This window comes from Labrus mixtus, chromosome 4, assembly GCF_963584025.1.
Source record: "Labrus mixtus chromosome 4, fLabMix1.1, whole genome shotgun sequence".
NCBI lineage: Eukaryota > Metazoa > Chordata > Actinopteri > Labriformes > Labridae > Labrus > Labrus mixtus.
In genome coordinates, this window is record NC_083615.1 from 19,082,713 (window position 1) to 19,101,966 (window position 19,254).

Consider the following 19,254-nt stretch of genomic DNA (forward strand, 5'->3'; position numbering starts at 1 on the left):
ATACTTGAAGTTGTTTCATCACCGGCTGTCTGAAGAGGCTCCCCGCTCTAAAGAAAGCTGTTTGTGGTTGATTTGCGTAACACTGATGAGCTGGGAGGATTGTTGACTCCTCCCTCATCCCTCAGTCGTCAAATGCAGACATGTCGTCTGGTGGAGCGTGTAGACGGCTCGAGGCTGGGGGACGTAGATCAGCCCGGGATGTTTCTTCCTCAGGACGCCGTCATTCCACAGACAGACCACCCAGACCGCCACCGGGATCAGAGCTGCACAGAAACTAACGAACAGAGTGTGCAAAATCAGTTTAATCTCTGTGACTTCTGCCTTTTCTACTGCCATAGTGACAACGGCCACTAGAGGACACTGTCCAGAAAAATTGTTTTCAAGGTAGATCATTCATATGAAAGCCTGGTTAAAGTCGGAAATTTTCTTTTATAGACACAAGAAAAAAAAACTGATCAAAACTAAAATTGCAAAGGACAAAAAAATTGAAATCATCATCTGTTTCTGGGACCAAAGAAGTTACCAGTTTTTAAAGGTTTCAAAATCAAAATGTACTTTCCTCATCAGGTCATGGGATTGTTCATGAGTACCTGTAGATCATGAAGAGGCCGTTGCTGTCGGGTACTAAGCCCCGCCTCCTCTGGTGCATCACTGTGGCGGTCATAGCGAACAAGGTGAAGATGAAGAGGATGAAGGTCTGTCCCTCAGTGATCAGAAACCTGACAAGGACAGCAGACTATGATTAGGTGTGGTAACTGCACTGTGAAGGTCGGAGGTTCGATTCCCACTCTTCTTTAAAACGAACTATAAATTATTATATTCTTAATTAATTATTATAAATTATTTGTGTGTGTTGTAGAATAGGTTAACTGAGGGCAGGTCGTTTACACGGGATGTTTGCTGCATGTGGTGAAATTCTGCAACTTCAATTAAGTTTAAGATCGAACTATTAGAAATTAACTTTTTTAAAACCCAAACTCTCTGACAGTTTGTCAGGCAAACGGCTACTTGAGTTAATCAAAAGTATCTTAACAATAACAAAACATCTTTTGTCATCAACTCGTCATCAACATGAAGGGCATCCGATTCTTTCCCGAGTTTCTAAAGGCCCTGACACACCGAGGAGATCGCCGGCCGTCAGTCATTGGACCGTCTGTGAGCGGTCGTCGCCCTAGTTTTCCCGGCTCCATCGCTACCCGTCGACCTCCGTCTGCCTTTTTTTGGCCGTTTTGACATGTTGATTGAGACATTATTCTCGATTAGTAGGCTACCTATAATACGAGTGGTGACCGACAGCGTGTCCAACACCACATGAATACAGGAACTGTGTCTGAAGTTTAGAAGTAGCCAAAACAAAAAAAAAATAATAATTTTTTAAACCACACTCAGAGATAATGTGAGGAACATTGTATTGATTGTTTTTAATTTGCTTAACCACTCAAACCCACCCAACATGCTTTTGACTTTCAGGCTTAAGTGCTCCTCAGTCAATAAAGTAATTATTCAGCAACACCTGAGAACCAACTGATCAATTATTACTAACACCCAGACACACACACACACACACACACACACACACACACACACACACACACACACACAAAGCCTCAGGTGGTGGTGTTCAGTTCATCAGATACTTCTCACAGTTTTAAATCAGCTGTTGTCAGAGAAACAAAATTCTAAGGTCACTGCTTTAAGCACACGGTCTCACACTTTAAAATAAATAGACTAAGCTAAGCTGATGCAGTGACTCTGATCTTTTTCTGCCATATTATAAAAAATCCACTTCTTCAGTGTTTCTGAACATATATCTGGGTAACCTGAGTGTCTACTGACCCACAAGATGTGAAATAAACCCATCCAGTCCTTTGTTTGTGGTCTGCATAAGTCTTACAACACAGAGAAAAATGCTCCGTTTCAAATGTGCTCTCCTTGTGATGTCACAGTGGGATTCTGGTAAAAAAAAAAAATACCCTCCCCTCCCCTGGTATCTCCACCCATGGACTCCACCCCCAGCCTAGAACAAATCTTAAACGCAGGTCGGCCATTTTTATTCTCGCTACAGGGGAGTGATGTCTACCGGGAAAACTCATTGGGGGCTCATTGCATTTAAAGAGACACACACACCAAAACAGAGCACAGCACAGATGTTTCGTTTAGACTACAGGGGACTGTTTGAAAAGGTGGAGAAGGGGGTTATCTTTAAAATCTCCAAACCAGGGGAAATAAACTGATTAATAAACGGTGCTAATTGAATCGGAGGTCATTCCTTATAAATGCTTTTTAAATTATTACTTTAAATACAGAAGCAGAAGTGTTGTTTTCTCCTACAGAGACTCAACCTTTCACCCTCAGTTACAAAGCAGAAACAAAGCGTGTGTATTATCGCAGTAAGGCAGTCTGACCAGTAGTAGGCAGCATTGGGGGCGAGTAGCATCCACCCCGCTGCAGGCATCTTCTCCCCCTGCTTCCTGCGACTGAAACAACCACTGAAGAAGAGGAAGAGGGCGAGGAAGAGAGGGACGTACCTGAAAGAGACGGAGGGGGAGGAGGAGGAGGAACACCTTTTAATCTGCACAGGAGACATTTCACTGACGGATCTGTGAAGCCTGTACTTTTAATTTTATAAATGTTCTTAATAAGAAATCTGCATAATTGGCCTTTGAAATCATTGTCCTTTCATTAGTTTAATCCTCAGAAAACACACTCTTGTCTTGTAGGTTCTTCTGGATTGCTGCTGGAGTTCGGTCTTTTACCTGCTTTTTGTAAAGCATGTCAAGATAACACTTCCTATGAATTGGCTCTAAACAAACAATGATTGATTGTCTCTCAGTTACAATGACGCTGAGCAGCTAAAAGTGAATCCATCACTGGAGGCAGGGGACAGAAATCAATAAAGGAAACATGGACACACTGCAAAATTCACAACTTTTAAAAGGTAATAATACAAGATAACCACAATAAAAAAGGACTGTTTAAACATTAAAAGCAAAAAGACTGTAATTAATAAAAGCTATAAAGAATTAATCAGAACGTTTTTTACCACATCAGATGACCGAGAGTGTCGTCAAAGTGAAACAGAAGCTCAAAGGCATCAATCTGAAAAAACAAAGTACCGATCAATCTTTCATTAAACCATTTAATACATTTATTTTAGTAAACTTTTTAACTATATACCTACAAAGAAGGGTTTACAAAGTGCTCTGACACGATGAGAGAGTCGACCAACAACAACAACAAAACACAGACAGCAAAAGAACCCAAACAAAAACCCCGTCCGACATCAGAACACAAACATCAAAATAACTCAGAAAACTTGGGTTGAGACCAAGAGGACCAACTTGTAAGAAGATAAATGAACAACATCACATCAAGTGATAATCAGAACAATGTAAGTCAACAGGCGTAACCAAACAGTGAATCTAATCACCAGCAAGGACGGTTTGAGGTCCTGCATTACTGGATTCTCTCTGACTGACAGGTGCAGCTGGTAACCAATGAGAAAGAGCCGTCGTGTGATGGAGTCCGCCACCAGGTGCAGGCTGGTTCCCATGACGATGGAGATGATGCCGAGGTAGACGGCGAGGCGGGGCGGCTTCCTCGGGCTGTGTTCGAGCATCTGCGAGAACAGAAGTTTGACTGTAATCAGAATGTCTGCAGAGGAAAGACTCAGTAAAAGTTTATTCTTCAGTCGTGATGAGTTTTGCGTCTCAGTTACTTTGAGCAGAACGAGCGGAGCGCTGATGTTGTACAGGATGTGGAGATATTCTGCAACACCTGGACGGCTCAGAGGAAACCAGTCTGCTGGGAGGACGAGCTGCAGAAACATTTAACAATTAAAGGAAACGCAAATTTGAAATACTTATCTTTAATTGTCTTTGTGAAGCACTGCTGCACAATCACAGCCCGTAAAAGGTAACATATTCATAAAGTCCTCCTCACCATGTTCCTCTAACTCTAATATATGTCTCTATTCCGTCTACAAACCCCCCAATGATGAGAAAAGTCCATCCTCTCCGTCTTTTTCCTGCTCCACTTTTCAGAAAATGTGTGCTCAAACAGGCCGTTTGGAGATTTTCCCTTCATGACATCACAAAGGGCAGTAACTCCTCCCCCAGGTGGGTGACACTCCCACAGCTAGGTGTTTGTTCTGCCCTCTGAGTCTGCCTTCTCATCGTAAACAATAGGACATGGAGCGAGAAAGGCAGAGACACCCAAGCCCTTCCAGAGAGGGGGCGTGGTCAGACACAGCTCATTTACATATTTAAAGGTACAGACACAGAAACAGTCTGTTCTGAGCAGGGCTGAAATAGAGGGGTTCATAGGCATGATCAAATACAGGATCAGAGTGGATTTAGAACAAGAAACTTCACACACATTTTTGTGTGTTTTGAGGAGCTCTGAGACTTATTTACACTGGATGAAAAGCAAAAACTCAACTTTCTTGTTTAGCACCAATACACCAAGTCAAAATCCTTGTATGTGTAAATGTACTTGGCAATAAACCCAGATTCTGATTCTGATTCTAAAGAACTTCAGACATTCAAGACTAGGGAAACTTATCCTACAGACATGAAACTTTAGATACAGTAGCATCAAGTTACCGTGGCAACAGGCCGACCCACATCCAGGATCCAGTTCTGTGCGGTGAAGCAGAGCCAGAGGTCAAAGTGGAATCGAGGCTTTAAGGACAGAACCGGGTCAATCTCTTCAGAACCGACCGACCGGCTGCAGAACAGAAACATGACAGAGGAAATAAACACAAAAATGTTGAGTCCTCATGGCTCCCTGTTTCTCCTTGTGGATTATTGTTGGACTCTTTTGAAACAAAACAGGAGGTCAGGTAATATGGGCCTAAACTGGAGAAAACATCTGATATTTTTAAGCCATGGGCATTTCTCTAACATAGTTTGGGGTCCAGGTTCATGTGGCTGCAAAAAAGTCCTATGCAGCATCCCTCTTCAAACCCACCAACTCCATGAGCAAAACAATAAATGTACCTCACTCAACGAAATGTGGCAGAAGTGAGAGATTTACTGACTCATGTATTATGATGCTCTAGAGTAAGTTCAGTCAGGAAGGCTATAATTGCCTTCACGATCGGGTCTTTTCCCTTTTTTCCCTTTTTGCACGTTCACTCATGTTTCCGCTGTCATTCTCAAGCTGTCATTGGGTAATCAGTTGTCTTGTCAGCGGTCTCATCTAACCAATGGCATGACGTTCCTCCCTCATTGTCAGCCTATCATCGTTCTGCTCTCCCTTTAAATATGATTATTTCTCTGCCTTTAGTTCCTTCATGCTCAATTCTTTACCTGTCCGGTCTCATCAAGTCCTCAGCTTCACCACCACCAGGTTCTGGATTCCATGGGGGGAGGGGGGGGATTTATTCCGTTGGTGCTCAGAATTGACATTCTCCAAACACCACCACCACCACCATAGAGTCCAAGCGCCAAAGTATTTCTTTCAAGTAAAATATCCATGTTATTCCTTGTAATAAATATATATTTTTTAATTTCTCTCCTGATTGAAATGACTTTATGCACACAATTGGAGAAACCATGAAGGCTGTGCTGATGTTTGAACTTCACCAAAGCTGTGCGATCCATAAGAGATGACTGGAATAGTTGATTAACAGTTGATCTAATGATGAAATATTGATTTTGCTAACCTGCAGATGAACTTTGCTGCATGCAGAGCAGTGTTCTGTCTCCTCCTGATGGACGGCTGCATCCCTCCTGTCCAATCTCCTTCTGCTCCTGAAGTTCTTTTTATTTTATTTTTGTAAAGTGAAGCAGCTGCAGAATAATTCATCTTGATCAAATCCTCCTCAGTGATGTCTTCCTGACTTTCCCTTCCTCATAGTTTCAGTCTGAATCAGATGCGAGTCCTCGAATGAGACTGTAACAAAGCAGAATGATTTCATATAACACCACGTCCTCCAGCAGCACATAATCCTGTAATCTCTATGATCCTCTTCCCAGATTTTTTATTAGGCAGCATTAATCCTGATCTGGTGTCTGATAAAGTTAGAGGCCTCTGCAGCTTTGTTCACTCTAAATGATAAATAGACTTGAGCTTGTAAAGTTATTTTCTAGTCTTCTACTCAAAACCCTAATGGCCATCAGTATTAACTAATCCCATTCACACACATTCACACTCAGATGATGAAGCAGCTACAATTTGCGGTTCAGTGTACCCAAGGACACATAAGGCATGCAGCTGCAGGAGCTGGGGATCCAACCAGTCTGCATCGGTCTGTAAACCAGCGCATTCAGGACCAGAATCTAAAGTTAGAAGGAGGACATACTGGCTGCTGCATTGTTGTCAGAGAAGCCAGCACTTCAACATAGCATGTTTCTTTAATGTCTGATCATATAGTAAGGTCACTTTCATTTCACTCACTACACATCTCACTGATTGGACCTTTAAGCCTGGATATACAATATGGTAAATAGAATATTTTTTTAATTCATATTTTAACGTTGTCTATAGGCTACATTTAAAGTCAAACCCAATGTGCAGGTTAACTGGCATGATGTAAGAATCCTGAAGATAAGGTAAATAAAAATTAGGAGACCAAAAAATATTGAACGCCCTTTCTGTTTAGTTTTTAACTCATAGAAGAATAACTTTCTTAATTAATTAATTATGTAATGATATTCTATTTTTCAAGTCCTATGTGCAATGTGTGTTGATTTCAACTAAACTTTTGAATTTTTGGGATTTTGAAAAAAACGACTAAAGAGTGTGTAAAACGGAAGACGCCAAAGTGGAACTCTTTTTAGGTGGAGTCTGTTCCGGTCGGACGTATTTTTAAGTAGAACTGGAACTTCCGGCAAATGACTACATAGCGAAAGGTGAAAGTGCTGTTGTTTGTTATCAAAATCGTTGTTTGTTTTCAGTTTCCGGTCATAATAACCAACAAGAGATCAACTTTCGCGGCTATTAACAAGGAAACATAGAAAGTACTGAGACTTTGAGCTCTGAAGTGTGTGTTTGGACAACTGTTAGCGAACATTAGCACACGAGCTAACCGGCTAGCTCGCTCAGCTGATACCTGGACGCAGAAACCTGGAGCTGGACGCGCTCCGTGTCGGACCTCTAACCCGTGTTAGAACCGTTTCTCCTGCGCTCAGAACGGAGAATCTTCCCGTTTCATGTGTGACCTGGGGCCGGTTTGGACTTTTTAATGGGAGGCGGCTTGCTTTGGAGGAGTGGACACTGCGGGCGCCAGTTGCGAAGAAAGCGGAGGTCCTGGCTACCTGTCGGGCTCAGATGGAGTCTCTGGCCGGGTACGTGTACAAGGCAGCCAGCGAGGGCCGAGTCCTGACCCTGGCCGCGCTGCTGCTCAACCACTCGGAGGGAGAGACCCGGTACCTGCTCAGCTACGTGACCCAGCTCGCCGGACAGAGGTCCACCCCGCTCATCATCGCGGCCCGGAACGGACACGATAAAGTGGTCCGGCTGCTCCTGGACCATTACCGAGTGGACACGGAACAGACCGGCACGGTTCGGTTTGATGGGTAAGAGCTGCCACATTCATACTGTTGCCCCGGAAGTCCCAAAAAGTAAAAAAAAAAGAAATATATATCTTGTCCACACAATTTAACACAAGATAATACCTTGTTACCCCAGATAATAAGTTGTGCACACCTGTTCGGTTCAGAAATGTATCTTGTGTGCACCCAAGATAATAAGTTACATGGGCGCACAAGATAATACCTTGTTACAACCAATAATAAATTGTGCACACGTGTCGGGCTCAGATTAGATATCATGTTATTTGAGATATTATCTCTGGTGTTTAAACTAGTTATCTTGTCAAATTAGATGATAACTTGTTCACACAATTTGATTATTTTGGGCAAACAATGTAATTAGTTTGTGCGCACACGATGAGTATGTTGTGCCCAAAAGATAACAAATGTGTGCACAATATAATCACTGTGTTTGCACAAATTATCGTTCAAAATATGTTCAAACTATTTTATGATTTGAAGACGAAGCCGTTTAGTGCCCTCTGCAGATTTATCCTGAGATTACTCCAACATACGATTACAGATCTAATCGCGTTTAGTTTGGACATCCGGCATGATGGGTCCACTTTTAGAAATCTCCTCTGGTATTTGCTTAGTAATTGTGTTAAGAAGTGAAAAATACTGAAAAGAAAAAAGACAGACGAATGTAGAACCTGAAGCCAAAACATTTGTTTTTTAAAAGTGACCGGAATAAAAAAGACACAATGCGGTAATACTCAGGTGTGAGCAGGTGCGCTCAGCTGGAGGCTTTCTTTGTTTGTTTGGTTCTTCGGAAATATTTAAATTTGTCAAAGTAAGCTGTTGTGAAATAAAAGAACTGCTGAGTATCGGGACTCAAACTTTGTGACTTGGTAATTACTTCTCGGGTGTTATAGGAAATAATTAAAATGAGAACGAGTCCCATCACAGAAGCGGCTGCTGTTCACTTCTCCACAAGGTGAAACTATTAACCGGTTTGTCGAGCGGACCACGCCCACCCAGTGATGTCACGGCCTGGTGAGAGGTAGTGCTACTTTCAGAGGTCACTAAACTGACTCATCAATTGGAGAAATCTGTTTGAATTCTTCTGAGAGATCTCAGCATTGCGGAAGCACGGCACAGCAGGAGCTCCACACACACACACACACACACAGTCAGACATGCGCACGCACACACACACAAAGCGCTGTGCTTGCCCCGCAAAACGTCACAGGAGCGTTATAAAGCGGCATGAAACAGCAGCCTGGGCTTATGAGGCAGATGATGATGCTTTTACTATTTGAAAATCAAGATTCTTATGTCTTAGAAAATCTTTTTGTCGTTTGTAAAGTCTGTTGGGTCTCCTTCAGTTGAACTCTTGCGACGACACTCCATCAGTTTGCCTCTAGAAACGGAGCAGTGGGCGGTGCTGACTGTCTTCCCCCATGTGGTGGCAGGGCTAACGCTTAGAGAGGGAGGGGTTCACATGGAGAAAAAAAAAACATGTATGACACGTTTGAGCCTCTGAGTGAAACATAAACGAGCTGAGGGAAGTGTCATCCCGTCAGTGTGAACACAGAGGGAGTCTGACTTCACTCTCTTTTTAGGAAGTCGGTACTCAACAGCAGGGTATATTAGATACTATAACATCAGACTTTTTGGTTTTATAGTGCGGTTTACTGTGGATGTGAACTCTGACCTCAGAGAGGCGTCACATGATGTTGACACATCCTGAATGTTTATCTTCCAACTGTCTCCTGTCTCTCCTGCAGCTACGTCATCGACGGGGCCACGGCGCTGTGGTGTGCAGCAGGGGCGGGGCACTTTGAGGTGGTGCGCCTGCTGGTGAGTCACCATGCCAACGTTAACCACACCACCATCACTAACTCCACCCCCTTGCGGGCGGCGTGCTTCGACGGGCGCCTCGACATCGTCTGCTACCTGGTGGAGAACAGCGCCGACATCAGCATCACCAACAAGTACAACAACACCTGTCTGATGATCGCCGCCTACAAGGGCCACACGGACGTGGTGAAGTTCCTGCTGGAGCAGGGGGCGGACCCCAACGCCAAGGCCCACTGCGGGGCCACCGCCCTGCACTTTGCAGCTGAGGCGGGTCATCTGGACATCGTCAAGGAGCTGGTGCGTTGTCAGGCAGCTATGGTGGTGAACGGACATGGCATGACTCCCCTGAAGGTGGCGGCCGAGAGCTGCAAAGCTGACGTGGTGGAGCTGCTGCTGACATACGCCGACATCGACATCCACGACCACATCGAGGCCCTGGAGCTGCTGGGAGCCTCATTCGCCAACGACCGGGAGAACTACGACATCCAGAAGGCGTACGAGTTCATGTACATGGCCATGTTGGAGCGCTACAGCAACCCTGAGAATATCATCGCCAAGGAGCTGCTGCCGCCCATCGAGGCCTACGGGGGGCGCTGCGAGTGTCGGACACTTGTGGAGCTGGAGACCATTTGTATGGACCGGGACGCTATGCACATGGAGGGGCTGATGATACGGGAGCGAATCCTGGGCTCGGACAATATCGACTTGTCACACCCCATCATCTACCGCGGCGCCGTCTACGCCGATAACATGGAGTTTGAACAGTGCATCAAACTGTGGCTGCACGCGCTGCGTCTGCGTCAGAAAGGAAACAGGAACACACACAAAGACCTGCTGCGCTTCGCCCAGGTGTTCTCCCAGATGGTCCACCTGAAGGAGCAGGTCCTGGCCTCGGCTGTGGAGCAGGTGCTGAGCTGCAGCGTGGTCGAAATTCAGAGAAGCATGTCTCGAGTCGACACGGCGGCCGAGTCCGAGCTGCCGCAGGCCATGGACAACTACGAGTCGAACGTTTTTACTTTTCTGTACCTGGCCTGCATCTCCACCAAGACGACCTGCGGCGACGAGGAGCGTGCACGCATCAACAAGCACATCTACAACCTGATCCAGCTGGACCCGCGCTCCCGTGAAGGCGCCTCCCTGCTCCACCTCGCCATCAGCTCCAGCACACCTGTCGACGACTTCCACACCAACGACGTCTGCAGCTTCCCGAGCGCGCAGGTCACCAAGCTGCTTCTGGACTGCGGCGCGCAGGTCAACGCCGTCGACAACGAGGGAAACACCCCGCTGCACGTCATCGTCCAGTACAACCGGCCAATCAGCGACTTCCTCACACTGCATGCCATCATCATCAACTTGGTGGAGGCCGGCGCCCACACGGACATGACCAACAAGCAGAAGAAGACGCCGCTGGATAAGAGCACCACGGGCGTGTCGGAGATCCTGCTGAAGACGCAGATGAAGATGAGCCTGAAGTGCCTGGCGGCGCGCGCCGTTCGCCAGCACCAGATCACCTACAGGAACCAGATCCCCAAAACGCTCGAGGAGTTTGTGGAGTTCCACTGAAACGGACCGGAGAGGACAGAAACTTTTAAAATAAATTCTTATAATTTTCTAACCAATCAGTGCTGAGGGGGACATTCAGTACTTACAGCTTTTTATAAAAAAAAGTGGGCGTTTGTTTTTTTATTTAATTATTAACCGCTGAGAAGCAGCCGCCACAGACGGGGATCTGTCTGTGTCTCTGCAGCGCCGCCACTGCGAGACGCCAGGAGTGACGTCATCGCCGCGCTGCTTCTTGATTTTGCCTTATCTTCTCGCCGAAGAGCCGCCATGTTGCTGTGATTCCACAGACTGAGTGAACGAGTGAGTGTGACGCAGAGACGAGGAGAGAGAGCTACAGGCGGAGAAAATGAACGAATGAATGTACGAATGAGACGCCAACAGACAAAACCTGACCTCGCCGGCGTTCATCTCATCTCAGACCGTAGGACGAGGGTTTATTTTACTGTAACCACGACGACGACAACAACAGAGCTGACAGAGCGATGACACATGATCTGACCGCTTATGATCAGGCTTTAAATTAATTTTAAGGGTTTTTTGTGCAGACGATATTTCTCTTGGCGCTTTTCTCTAAAAACTGAACGACACGGCCGACAGAGTGCAGACCGCCCCCAGAAAAAATCATTTTACTCGAGACGAGGGGGATTTATTGATTTCAGCTCTTAGTTTTAATAAGGGGGAAATATTTGTGTATAAAGCAACGTTTAGGTTTGAGCCTCATTGAAGGTTTTCTTAATCCTGTTGGAGGAAGAAGTGAATGTTTAATAAAACATGAAGTGGCGCCGTTTGATGCTGTGTGTGGAGTAAAGTCGGGCTGTCTGCACACGCTCGGCCATGTAGCGTCCTTTCTTTTAGGGGTTAAACATATTTATAAAATCTTCCTTCATCCTGTTGTTTTTTTTGTTCTTTTAACTCCTGAGAGGCTCGTTCATGAATTTTTGTTTTTTAAAGTTTTATCTTTTATCTTAAGACAAAAGAACAGAAACCCCGAGAGTTCCAGCAGAGATAGAGAGATACCCTCGTTTTTAGTAAATTATCAGATTTTTTTATATTTAAGAATAAAAGAGGCGGACGGACAGACGAGGACCAGGGTCACACGTGAGCACGTTATGAAGAATAACCTCAGAAATGTTTTCATACTTTTAACGTTCTTTTCGTTCGATTAGCGCTGATTAGAAGTCTGAATTTTTACCCAAATATTGTTCATATTTAAATCATGTTTAACCTCTTAGCACCGTGTCCACCTGGTGTTTGTTTTCAGTGAGGAGAGAGAGATCGCAGAATCAGGCTGCCAACCGGAGAAAAAAGCGCAGCGCCCAGCGTCTTTTTTTAGTGTGCTCCACCTTTTTGTGCGGCCGCTCTGAGCGCTCAAGTTGAAAAGGCGCTGTTGACATCACCGGCGCTCTTTTACAAACATTTGATATTCCCCATAGTTTGATGGGAAATAAACCATCTCAAATATAAAACATTCAGTAAAAAGTAACAGAGAAGTGTCAGTCATACAGCGGACCTTGTCAACAGACTGTTGTCATGGAGACAGGACGGACATGCAGCGCTTTTCTTCTCAGTGCACAAACGCTTCGTATCAGAGCATACGGCCTGAAACAAAAAACCGCTAGGTGGACACGGGGCCTTGATTAGAGTCTGACCAATCAATCGGCCAATCAATCAGAATATTTTCATTTAGCAAAATCAACGACCTTTCTGACTTTATTCTCAAAAAATGTAACTTCTTCTTGCGACTGATTCTGCATCTTTCTCTCCGATAATAATAATTGAAAATGGGAGTTTGATCCTCGTCTGAGTGGACGTCAGATCGTTTCGCTGCTTCAGCTTCAGGTTTTAAGTCTGGACAAAATAAAACATGAAATGTTAAAGGTTCAGTGTTTCTGTCCTGCAGCCAAAGGCCCGATCTGATCCTCGAGTCCATCGCAGATTTGATTTTAACTCATCTTCTGTCCTTCCGTTTATCCGCCCGTCTGCTCGCTGAGAATCTGTTCAGCACACAGAGACTCTGGTGAATCCTTCAGCTTTGAGTTTGAAGGGTTAGGAGTTCCTCTGAGGGGATTAAACCGCACGTAAACAACAAAACAAAGCTGTCTGTTCGCCTCGACCTTTTCTAACCCCGAGGAAACTTGCAGGGAGGAGGTGAGCTTCATTATCTCCTTGCCAAGCAGATGGCCTCGTCTCAGGAGCACGAGGCGGTTTGTGTGTGTTTGTGTTTCTAACAAAGACTCGTCAGTCTCTTTAAGTTATTTCATCCATCGACGGTAGAGACTCTTGTCTCTCATCGTCTCTTGTCCTCAGCACAAAATGGTCGACCTGAACGCTCGTCAATGATTTTGAAGAACGAGTCCGCAGCTTCCCACAACTCGATGTGACACTTCAGTAGATATGGCTTTGTTTGGAAACTGTCTCAAACTGCAGAGAGTTATAAATCAGAGAAAAGATTCAAACAGATCACATCACTGAAGTCTTGGTTTGTTTTTGTGGCTTTTCTTTTGTCATGAAAATTGTTGCCAAATGATTAAATCTCAAAGAGTCTGTGGTTAAAGTTCTGATTCCAGCGTCTTTTCTCTGTTTCACAACATTTAAGATTGAAAGATAAAATGTATTGTTTTCCTCCATTCTTCTCCTGTTGATGTGTTTTTACTGCAAAGACAGTTTGATAACATCTCGACACGATTGGCAGGTTGGTTAAAAATTTTAAAAAAACTACAGAGACCTGAAAAATAACGCTTGCCCTAAAGATGAATCTCTGAAGTTTTAAATTGTTTGTAAATAATCTTACAAAAGGCAGGACCAGCAGTTGAAATTAATTCATTATTTAAAGGTCACATATTCTCCTCTTCAGTGTAAATAAGTCTCAGAGCTCCACAAAACATGTGTGTGAAGTTTCTTGTTCTAAATCCACTCTGATCCTGTATTTGATCATGCCTATAAATCCCTCTATTTCAGCCCTGCTCAGAACAGGCTGTTTCTGTGTCTGTACCTTTAAATATAAATGAGCTGTGTCTGACCACGCCCCCTCTCTTGAAGGGCTTGGGTGTCTCGGTCTTTCTTGCTCCATGTCCTATTGTTTATGGTGAGAAGGCAGACTCAGAGGGCAGAACAAACACCTAGCTGTGGGAGTGTCACCCACCTGGGGGAGGGGTTACTGCCCTTTGTGATGTCATGAAGGGAAAATCTCCAAACGGCCTGTTTGAGCACACTTCTTCTGAAAAGTGGAGCAGGCAAAAGACGGAGAGGATGGACTTTTCTCATCATTGGGGGGTTTGTAGACAGACTAGAGACACATATTAGTGTTAGAGAAACATGGTGAAGTGGATTATGTATATGTGACCTTTAATCTCTAATCTTCAGTGACCCATTGTTCAAAATTAATTCTTTCCCTAAATCAGGTTGTTCAAAAGGTACATAGATCTGGATCCTCCTGATCCAAGCAGAGGGCTGATTCAGACGGATTACAGGGAACATTTTAATAGAATGATTAAATAGTTGATATTCACATTTCTTCAATTATATTTTGCATTAGAAGGATGTTTTCATTCAGATGCCACTTTTACATTTCACGCTTTATTCCTTTATTAACAAAAGAAGCGAACATTTAAAACGCCGACAGCGTCACACATCAGTACAGACTGTAAAAACTACAGCTTCATGTCAAACTGTAATGTCACAGTCCTTCATACATCAAACATGAGTGTATTTACAAAAAGTTCAAGTTTGTCTTTATACAACAAAAGTGCGTCAGATATAAATTTTGAAATAATATACAGGAAGCGTCCATAAGATGCATTTACAGTTTACATTAGTATAAAAAAGAATGAAATCAGCCATCGTAGGTAGTCGTGTGTTGTGTCGGCTATTTCTATGACATTCTTTTAATCTAAGTTGGTTTTGATTTTCATTATTATTATTATGTGAATTAAACATTTTATCAAACTCATTCCTGTCAGAAGACTGAGCGTCAGAACTCCGGGTATGTACTCAGACATCATTTCTTAGTTGTTGACTTTAAATGTTGTCATAAAACATCTTTACAGCCGAGCGGACAGGAGGCTGCATTCAGATCCTTTTCAGGTTAACAAAGGTTTTAGGGGCGGGGCATCAGGATCCCTGAGTGACGATGAAGGCTTGTGATGCATTCAGGTGATTCTCATCAACTCGTAAAGTCCAACGTGTTGGCGAATGAGGCTCCCAGTCCTCTGGTCCAAACAAATCCAGAGCATTCAGGACCAGAATCTAAAGTTAGAAGGAGGACATACTGGCTGCTGCATTGTTGTCAGAGAAGCCAGCACTTCAACATAGCATGTTTCCTTAATGTCTGATCATATAGTAAGCTCACTTTATCATTTCACTCACTACACATCTCACTGATTGGACCTGTAAGATTTGAAGTTTGAAATTTGGACCTGAATCCAAACTTTATTCTATAAATAAAAATCCTAATTCTGCTTTATTTTGATCGTTTGCACTTATTATTTTTTTCATCCCACAAAGTCATACTTCTGACTTCCTTAACTTTCTTTCTTCCTTTTCATTATTTTAATCTGTAAACGAGGTCAGAACTCTGAGTTTAAAGTCACATCTCACATTAGTTGTTTTTTTAATGCGCCTCTTATCCTCCGTCATTAAACCTTTACCAGCTCAAAGCGTCTGATTTTTGTCTGCCTTCAGTCATTTGAACCTCTCAGTGGCGTCAAACTCCAAACACCTGTGGGGATCGAACCCATTCAGGTGCAGGAGTCGACTTTAAAAGTTGACAAGAATCGACCGACGCAGCATCATTGTCGCCTGCACGTTATAGCTCCTCTGCTGCCTTCCCATTGGCTACCGGCTGCTCCTCCTCTTCCTGTCTCCTCCGTCTGTTGAAGAAGCCGAGCTGAGGAGGAAGCAGAGATTACTTTTTTATTTTATTTAACCTTTATTTAACCAGGTAAATAACCCATTGAGATCAGGATCTCTTTCACAAGGGTGACCTGGCCAAGAAGGCAGCAGCACACGTCATAAAAAGCATTACATGATAAAGATTACACTTCACACAACTGCATGACCGTAACCTCAACAGACCTCAAGTGAAGTGTTTTTTTAAAGGTTCATTGTGGAGCTTTATTGGGTCTAACTTCAGGTTGTGCTTTGTTGTTAGCCTCATGTGGCCTCCCTATGGTGTGGGAACTGTGTGTGTGTGTGTGTGTGTGTGTGTGTGTGTGTGTGTGTGTGTGTGTGGAGTACCTTCCACAGGGCCAGAACCAGTAAAGCCAGGAGCAGCAGGCCTCCCAGTGAGCTCCCCAGTATAATCCAAAAAGGGATGCTGTAATCCTCCTCCTTCCTGAGCTCCAGGATTATCTGCACATAGAAAACATTCACATCATCCACACACTGAATCTAATCTGTTCCCCTCTGACCTCCTGACGGCTCCACGCCTCCGACATGATGGAATAAATTAAATGTCCAGGTGGGAAATAATCCGGTAAACAGCGGAGGATTAATCCACTTTATCGACCAAACAGAGCTAATTATTTTCTTAACATAATCATCACATTAAACATTAAATCATGACGCGTCAACTCACTGGAGGTTAAGGGTTAAAGGGTGTAAAATTATAAAGGGGTCTTCTCAGGAATTTGAGACAGGCTCATCTCCACAACTCCTGCTAATCAACTTTTACCGGGCCACCATTGACAGTGTCCTGGTCTACTGCTGCACTGTGTAGTTCACAGCTGATCAGCAGAGGACAGGAGGGACTACAGCGGGTGGTGAGGGCAGGAGAGTGGGTGATTGGGACTAGACTACCAGCCCTCAGCGATGTATACACCGGCCAGGCAAAAAAAGGACAAACAGCTGTATCATGAAATAAACCAACCCACACTGGACACTAGCTCTTCTCAGACTGAGAAACAGTTTCTTTCCAAAGGCAGTAAAATTCATCCAACCCCCCAGCCCTAAGTGTGCTTTATAAATAAATGTGACTTGACTTGACTAAGAAAGACATGTTTCCTTATGTCTGATGAAATAGTAAGGTCCTGTTTGACTGGATGTAATGACACAAAGCCAACAGCAGATGGCAGCACAGTTACACATCTGCTCAATCTTAAAACTGTTACTTTGGTTCATAGAAATAGAGCAAAAAGAAAACACCAGTATCCTAATAACTACCTGCTCAACATCTCTAAAATACTCACCTGTATGCTGCCATGAAGTATGCATGTAGAAATATGTATCTGTGGACATTGGTGTGCACTGAAATCCATTTCTGTGAAATTGTTTATTTTTCCCTCCTCTTCTGCAAACTGCCTGCTGTTGCTGAATATTTTGATTCTGTGGAATTGTTCTATCTTCTGTATAACTTATCTTATATCATCTTCTTAGGTTATGCTTTGGTTGAAATTTTAGGTGGTCAATTATTTCAAAAAGACAAAAAAAAAGCAGATTAATTTCGATGATCTTGCTTGATTATGAGTGTATTTCCTTGTTAGTTTGAGTTCATGTTGTATAAAGAGTTACCTGTCTGACAGGTCGGTCCTCCTGGAGAAACATGGGACTGGAAGCTTCCAGCTGGATGGACGCTGCGGTCAGTAACTCCAAGGACCGGAAGCTTACCTGAAACAGGTCGACAGTGAAACATTCACACATCTAATACTTTGAAAAGCACAACAATAGATTATAGAAGAAAGAAAATACAAGGCAGACTTCCTTCATCCTTCACTAAGGGGACATTTAAGGCCCTGACACACAAAGGAGATCGCTCACTGTCAGCCCTAGGTGGACCGGCGGTGAGCGATTGGTGTGTCAGGGCGTTTACATGTTTAGCAGCTCAGAAGTCAGATTAAAGAAAGAGAGAGAGAAATCAAGTGATTAAAAACAAGAGAACTGAACAAAGACAAAACAGTCAGAACTTTGTTCAGATTATTGCACAGAAGAATTGCATGCACAATTTCAGTAGATGCATGGTGTTTATTTTCCTATGATTACATTACAATACGTGCAGAGTACAAAGTTAGAGTTTAGAAGAATGTAGCCAAAGAATAAACCAGAGTTAAACAGAATAATTGTGAAGGTGAGGATTAAAAAATAAAAATACAGATAAATGTCTCTTTAATTTGAACTATAGAAGTTTAGATTCATGTGAGATTCTCTTTATTTTATTCAGGCTCACCGCGAGCAGAGCAGGAAGTTGAAGTTTTCCTCGGAGTGTTACTTTCATCTCTCTGGACGCCGGCAGGTTCAGTCTGCACTGCACCGCCACGCTCACGCTGTTACTGTGGTTCTGCACAAAGACACAAAGAAGAAAATAAACACAAAATTGGAGTCCTGCATGTTTGTTGGACCATAGACTGTATGTATGAAGTGGACATAACCTCTTGTTTCTAAAAGTGAAACTGCAATCTTTCCGATGGCCAGCAGGGGGCGGCAGCTTTCTTGAGCAAGAATATGTAGAAGTTAATGATAAGATGTCAGTCGATTTATTCTCTCATTAAACATTTTCCTAATGACTTTTTGGTCTCTATCTCTAGTTTCAAATCTTAGGGTGGGGCTTCCTGTGATTGACAAGTCACCACCACTGTGACCTTAATATGTTTTGGGTTGAACTTTAATATCCTAAGGAGATAGCTTCTTTAGTTTGTTAGTGTATTTTGTTCCATGCCTGGTGTTTTGTTTTTCTAGCTAACGCAGTATTGTTGCTAACTTCAATGGCCATGCTACCGTCACTAATCAAACAAATATCTCATTACTTTAAGTTCTTCATCTGCAAAACTGGAAGAATTTTCGAATCTTCCTTTTCATGTGCGCTCCCGCAACACTCGTCTGACTCACATGGTGTTTGCTCGAGTCCATGGAGGAGGAAAACAAAAAAATGGCATACCGATCAAAATCAAGACTTCCTTTTTTGGCACGACAGCTCGTCTACCTGTCATTAAGCAGCAGGTACTGTTAATATGATTAGCTGGGCTAGCTAAGCAACAGCCGCAACGCCGAGATTGATTGACAGATGAAGAGATAAATCAGTGTTGAACTTTGACTTTCTTACCAGCTGTGACAGAGGAGACAAATCCTCAGCTGTAACCCGACTGCTTGTTCTCTGTTGAGGCAGCATGCAGTGAGACCCAGCTACCTGCTGAGAGGAAGAAGAGGAGGGAGGGTTTGAAATAGGAAAGTGACATAGGGTGAGGGTTAGGGTTAATTTCTAAAGATGCATATCTTTGTCACAGGAGACATGAAACACAAAAGTTCCCTCCAGGTACTCCAGCTTCCTCTTACAGTCCATAGCTATCCTCGTTAGGTTAAATGTTGACTGGTTGTCTGTCTCTATATGTCAGCCTTATGATTGACTGGCAACCAGTCCAGG

At 43.7% G+C, this 19,254-nt stretch overlaps 3 protein-coding genes and 1 long non-coding RNA gene across 6 annotated transcripts in view; 2 read left to right on the forward strand and 2 right to left on the reverse strand.

Moving 5' to 3' along the window:
* The window catches only part of LOC132973575 (uncharacterized), a 285,267-nt gene extending 271,809 nt beyond the window's left edge, over positions 1-13,458 (forward strand). Inside the window, exon 2 of the long non-coding RNA XR_009673015.1 lies at positions 12,378-13,458. This is a non-coding gene — a long non-coding RNA (uncharacterized LOC132973575). The remainder of the gene's footprint in view (positions 1-12,377) is intronic.
* cln6b (CLN6 transmembrane ER protein b) lies at positions 35-5,326 on the reverse strand. Its single transcript, XM_061036956.1, has 8 exons — positions 5,313-5,326; positions 4,605-4,728; positions 3,719-3,817; positions 3,431-3,619; positions 3,044-3,099; positions 2,406-2,528; positions 591-719; positions 35-274 (listed from the first exon to the last, which is right to left on the reverse strand). The coding sequence occupies exons 1-8, from the start codon at positions 5,324-5,326 to the stop codon at positions 115-117; spliced, it is 894 nt and encodes a 297-aa protein (XP_060892939.1). The 3' UTR covers positions 35-114.
* fem1b (fem-1 homolog b) lies at positions 6,813-13,458 on the forward strand. The gene is made up of 2 exons (XM_061037077.1): positions 6,813-7,523; positions 9,269-13,458. The coding sequence occupies exons 1-2, from the start codon at positions 7,276-7,278 to the stop codon at positions 10,902-10,904; spliced, it is 1,884 nt and encodes a 627-aa protein (XP_060893060.1). The 5' UTR covers positions 6,813-7,275; the 3' UTR covers positions 10,905-13,458.
* A 1,002-nt stretch (positions 13,459-14,460) lies between these two features.
* itga11b (integrin, alpha 11b) overlaps positions 14,461-19,254 on the reverse strand; it is a 41,118-nt gene continuing 36,324 nt past the window's right edge. For 2 of the 3 annotated variants that reach the window (XM_061037062.1, XM_061037064.1), the window contains 5 exons: positions 18,937-19,023; positions 18,064-18,174; positions 17,412-17,507; positions 16,140-16,253; positions 14,461-15,789 (listed from right to left, as the gene is read on the reverse strand). In XM_061037062.1, the coding sequence (XP_060893045.1) occupies positions 15,709-15,789; positions 16,140-16,253; positions 17,412-17,507; positions 18,064-18,174; positions 18,937-19,023 (489 nt within the window). In that variant the 3' untranslated portion in view covers positions 14,461-15,708. The remainder of the gene's footprint in view (positions 15,790-16,139; positions 16,254-17,411; positions 17,508-18,063; positions 18,175-18,936; positions 19,024-19,254) is intronic. The other variant, XM_061037063.1, reaches the window with a different exon arrangement.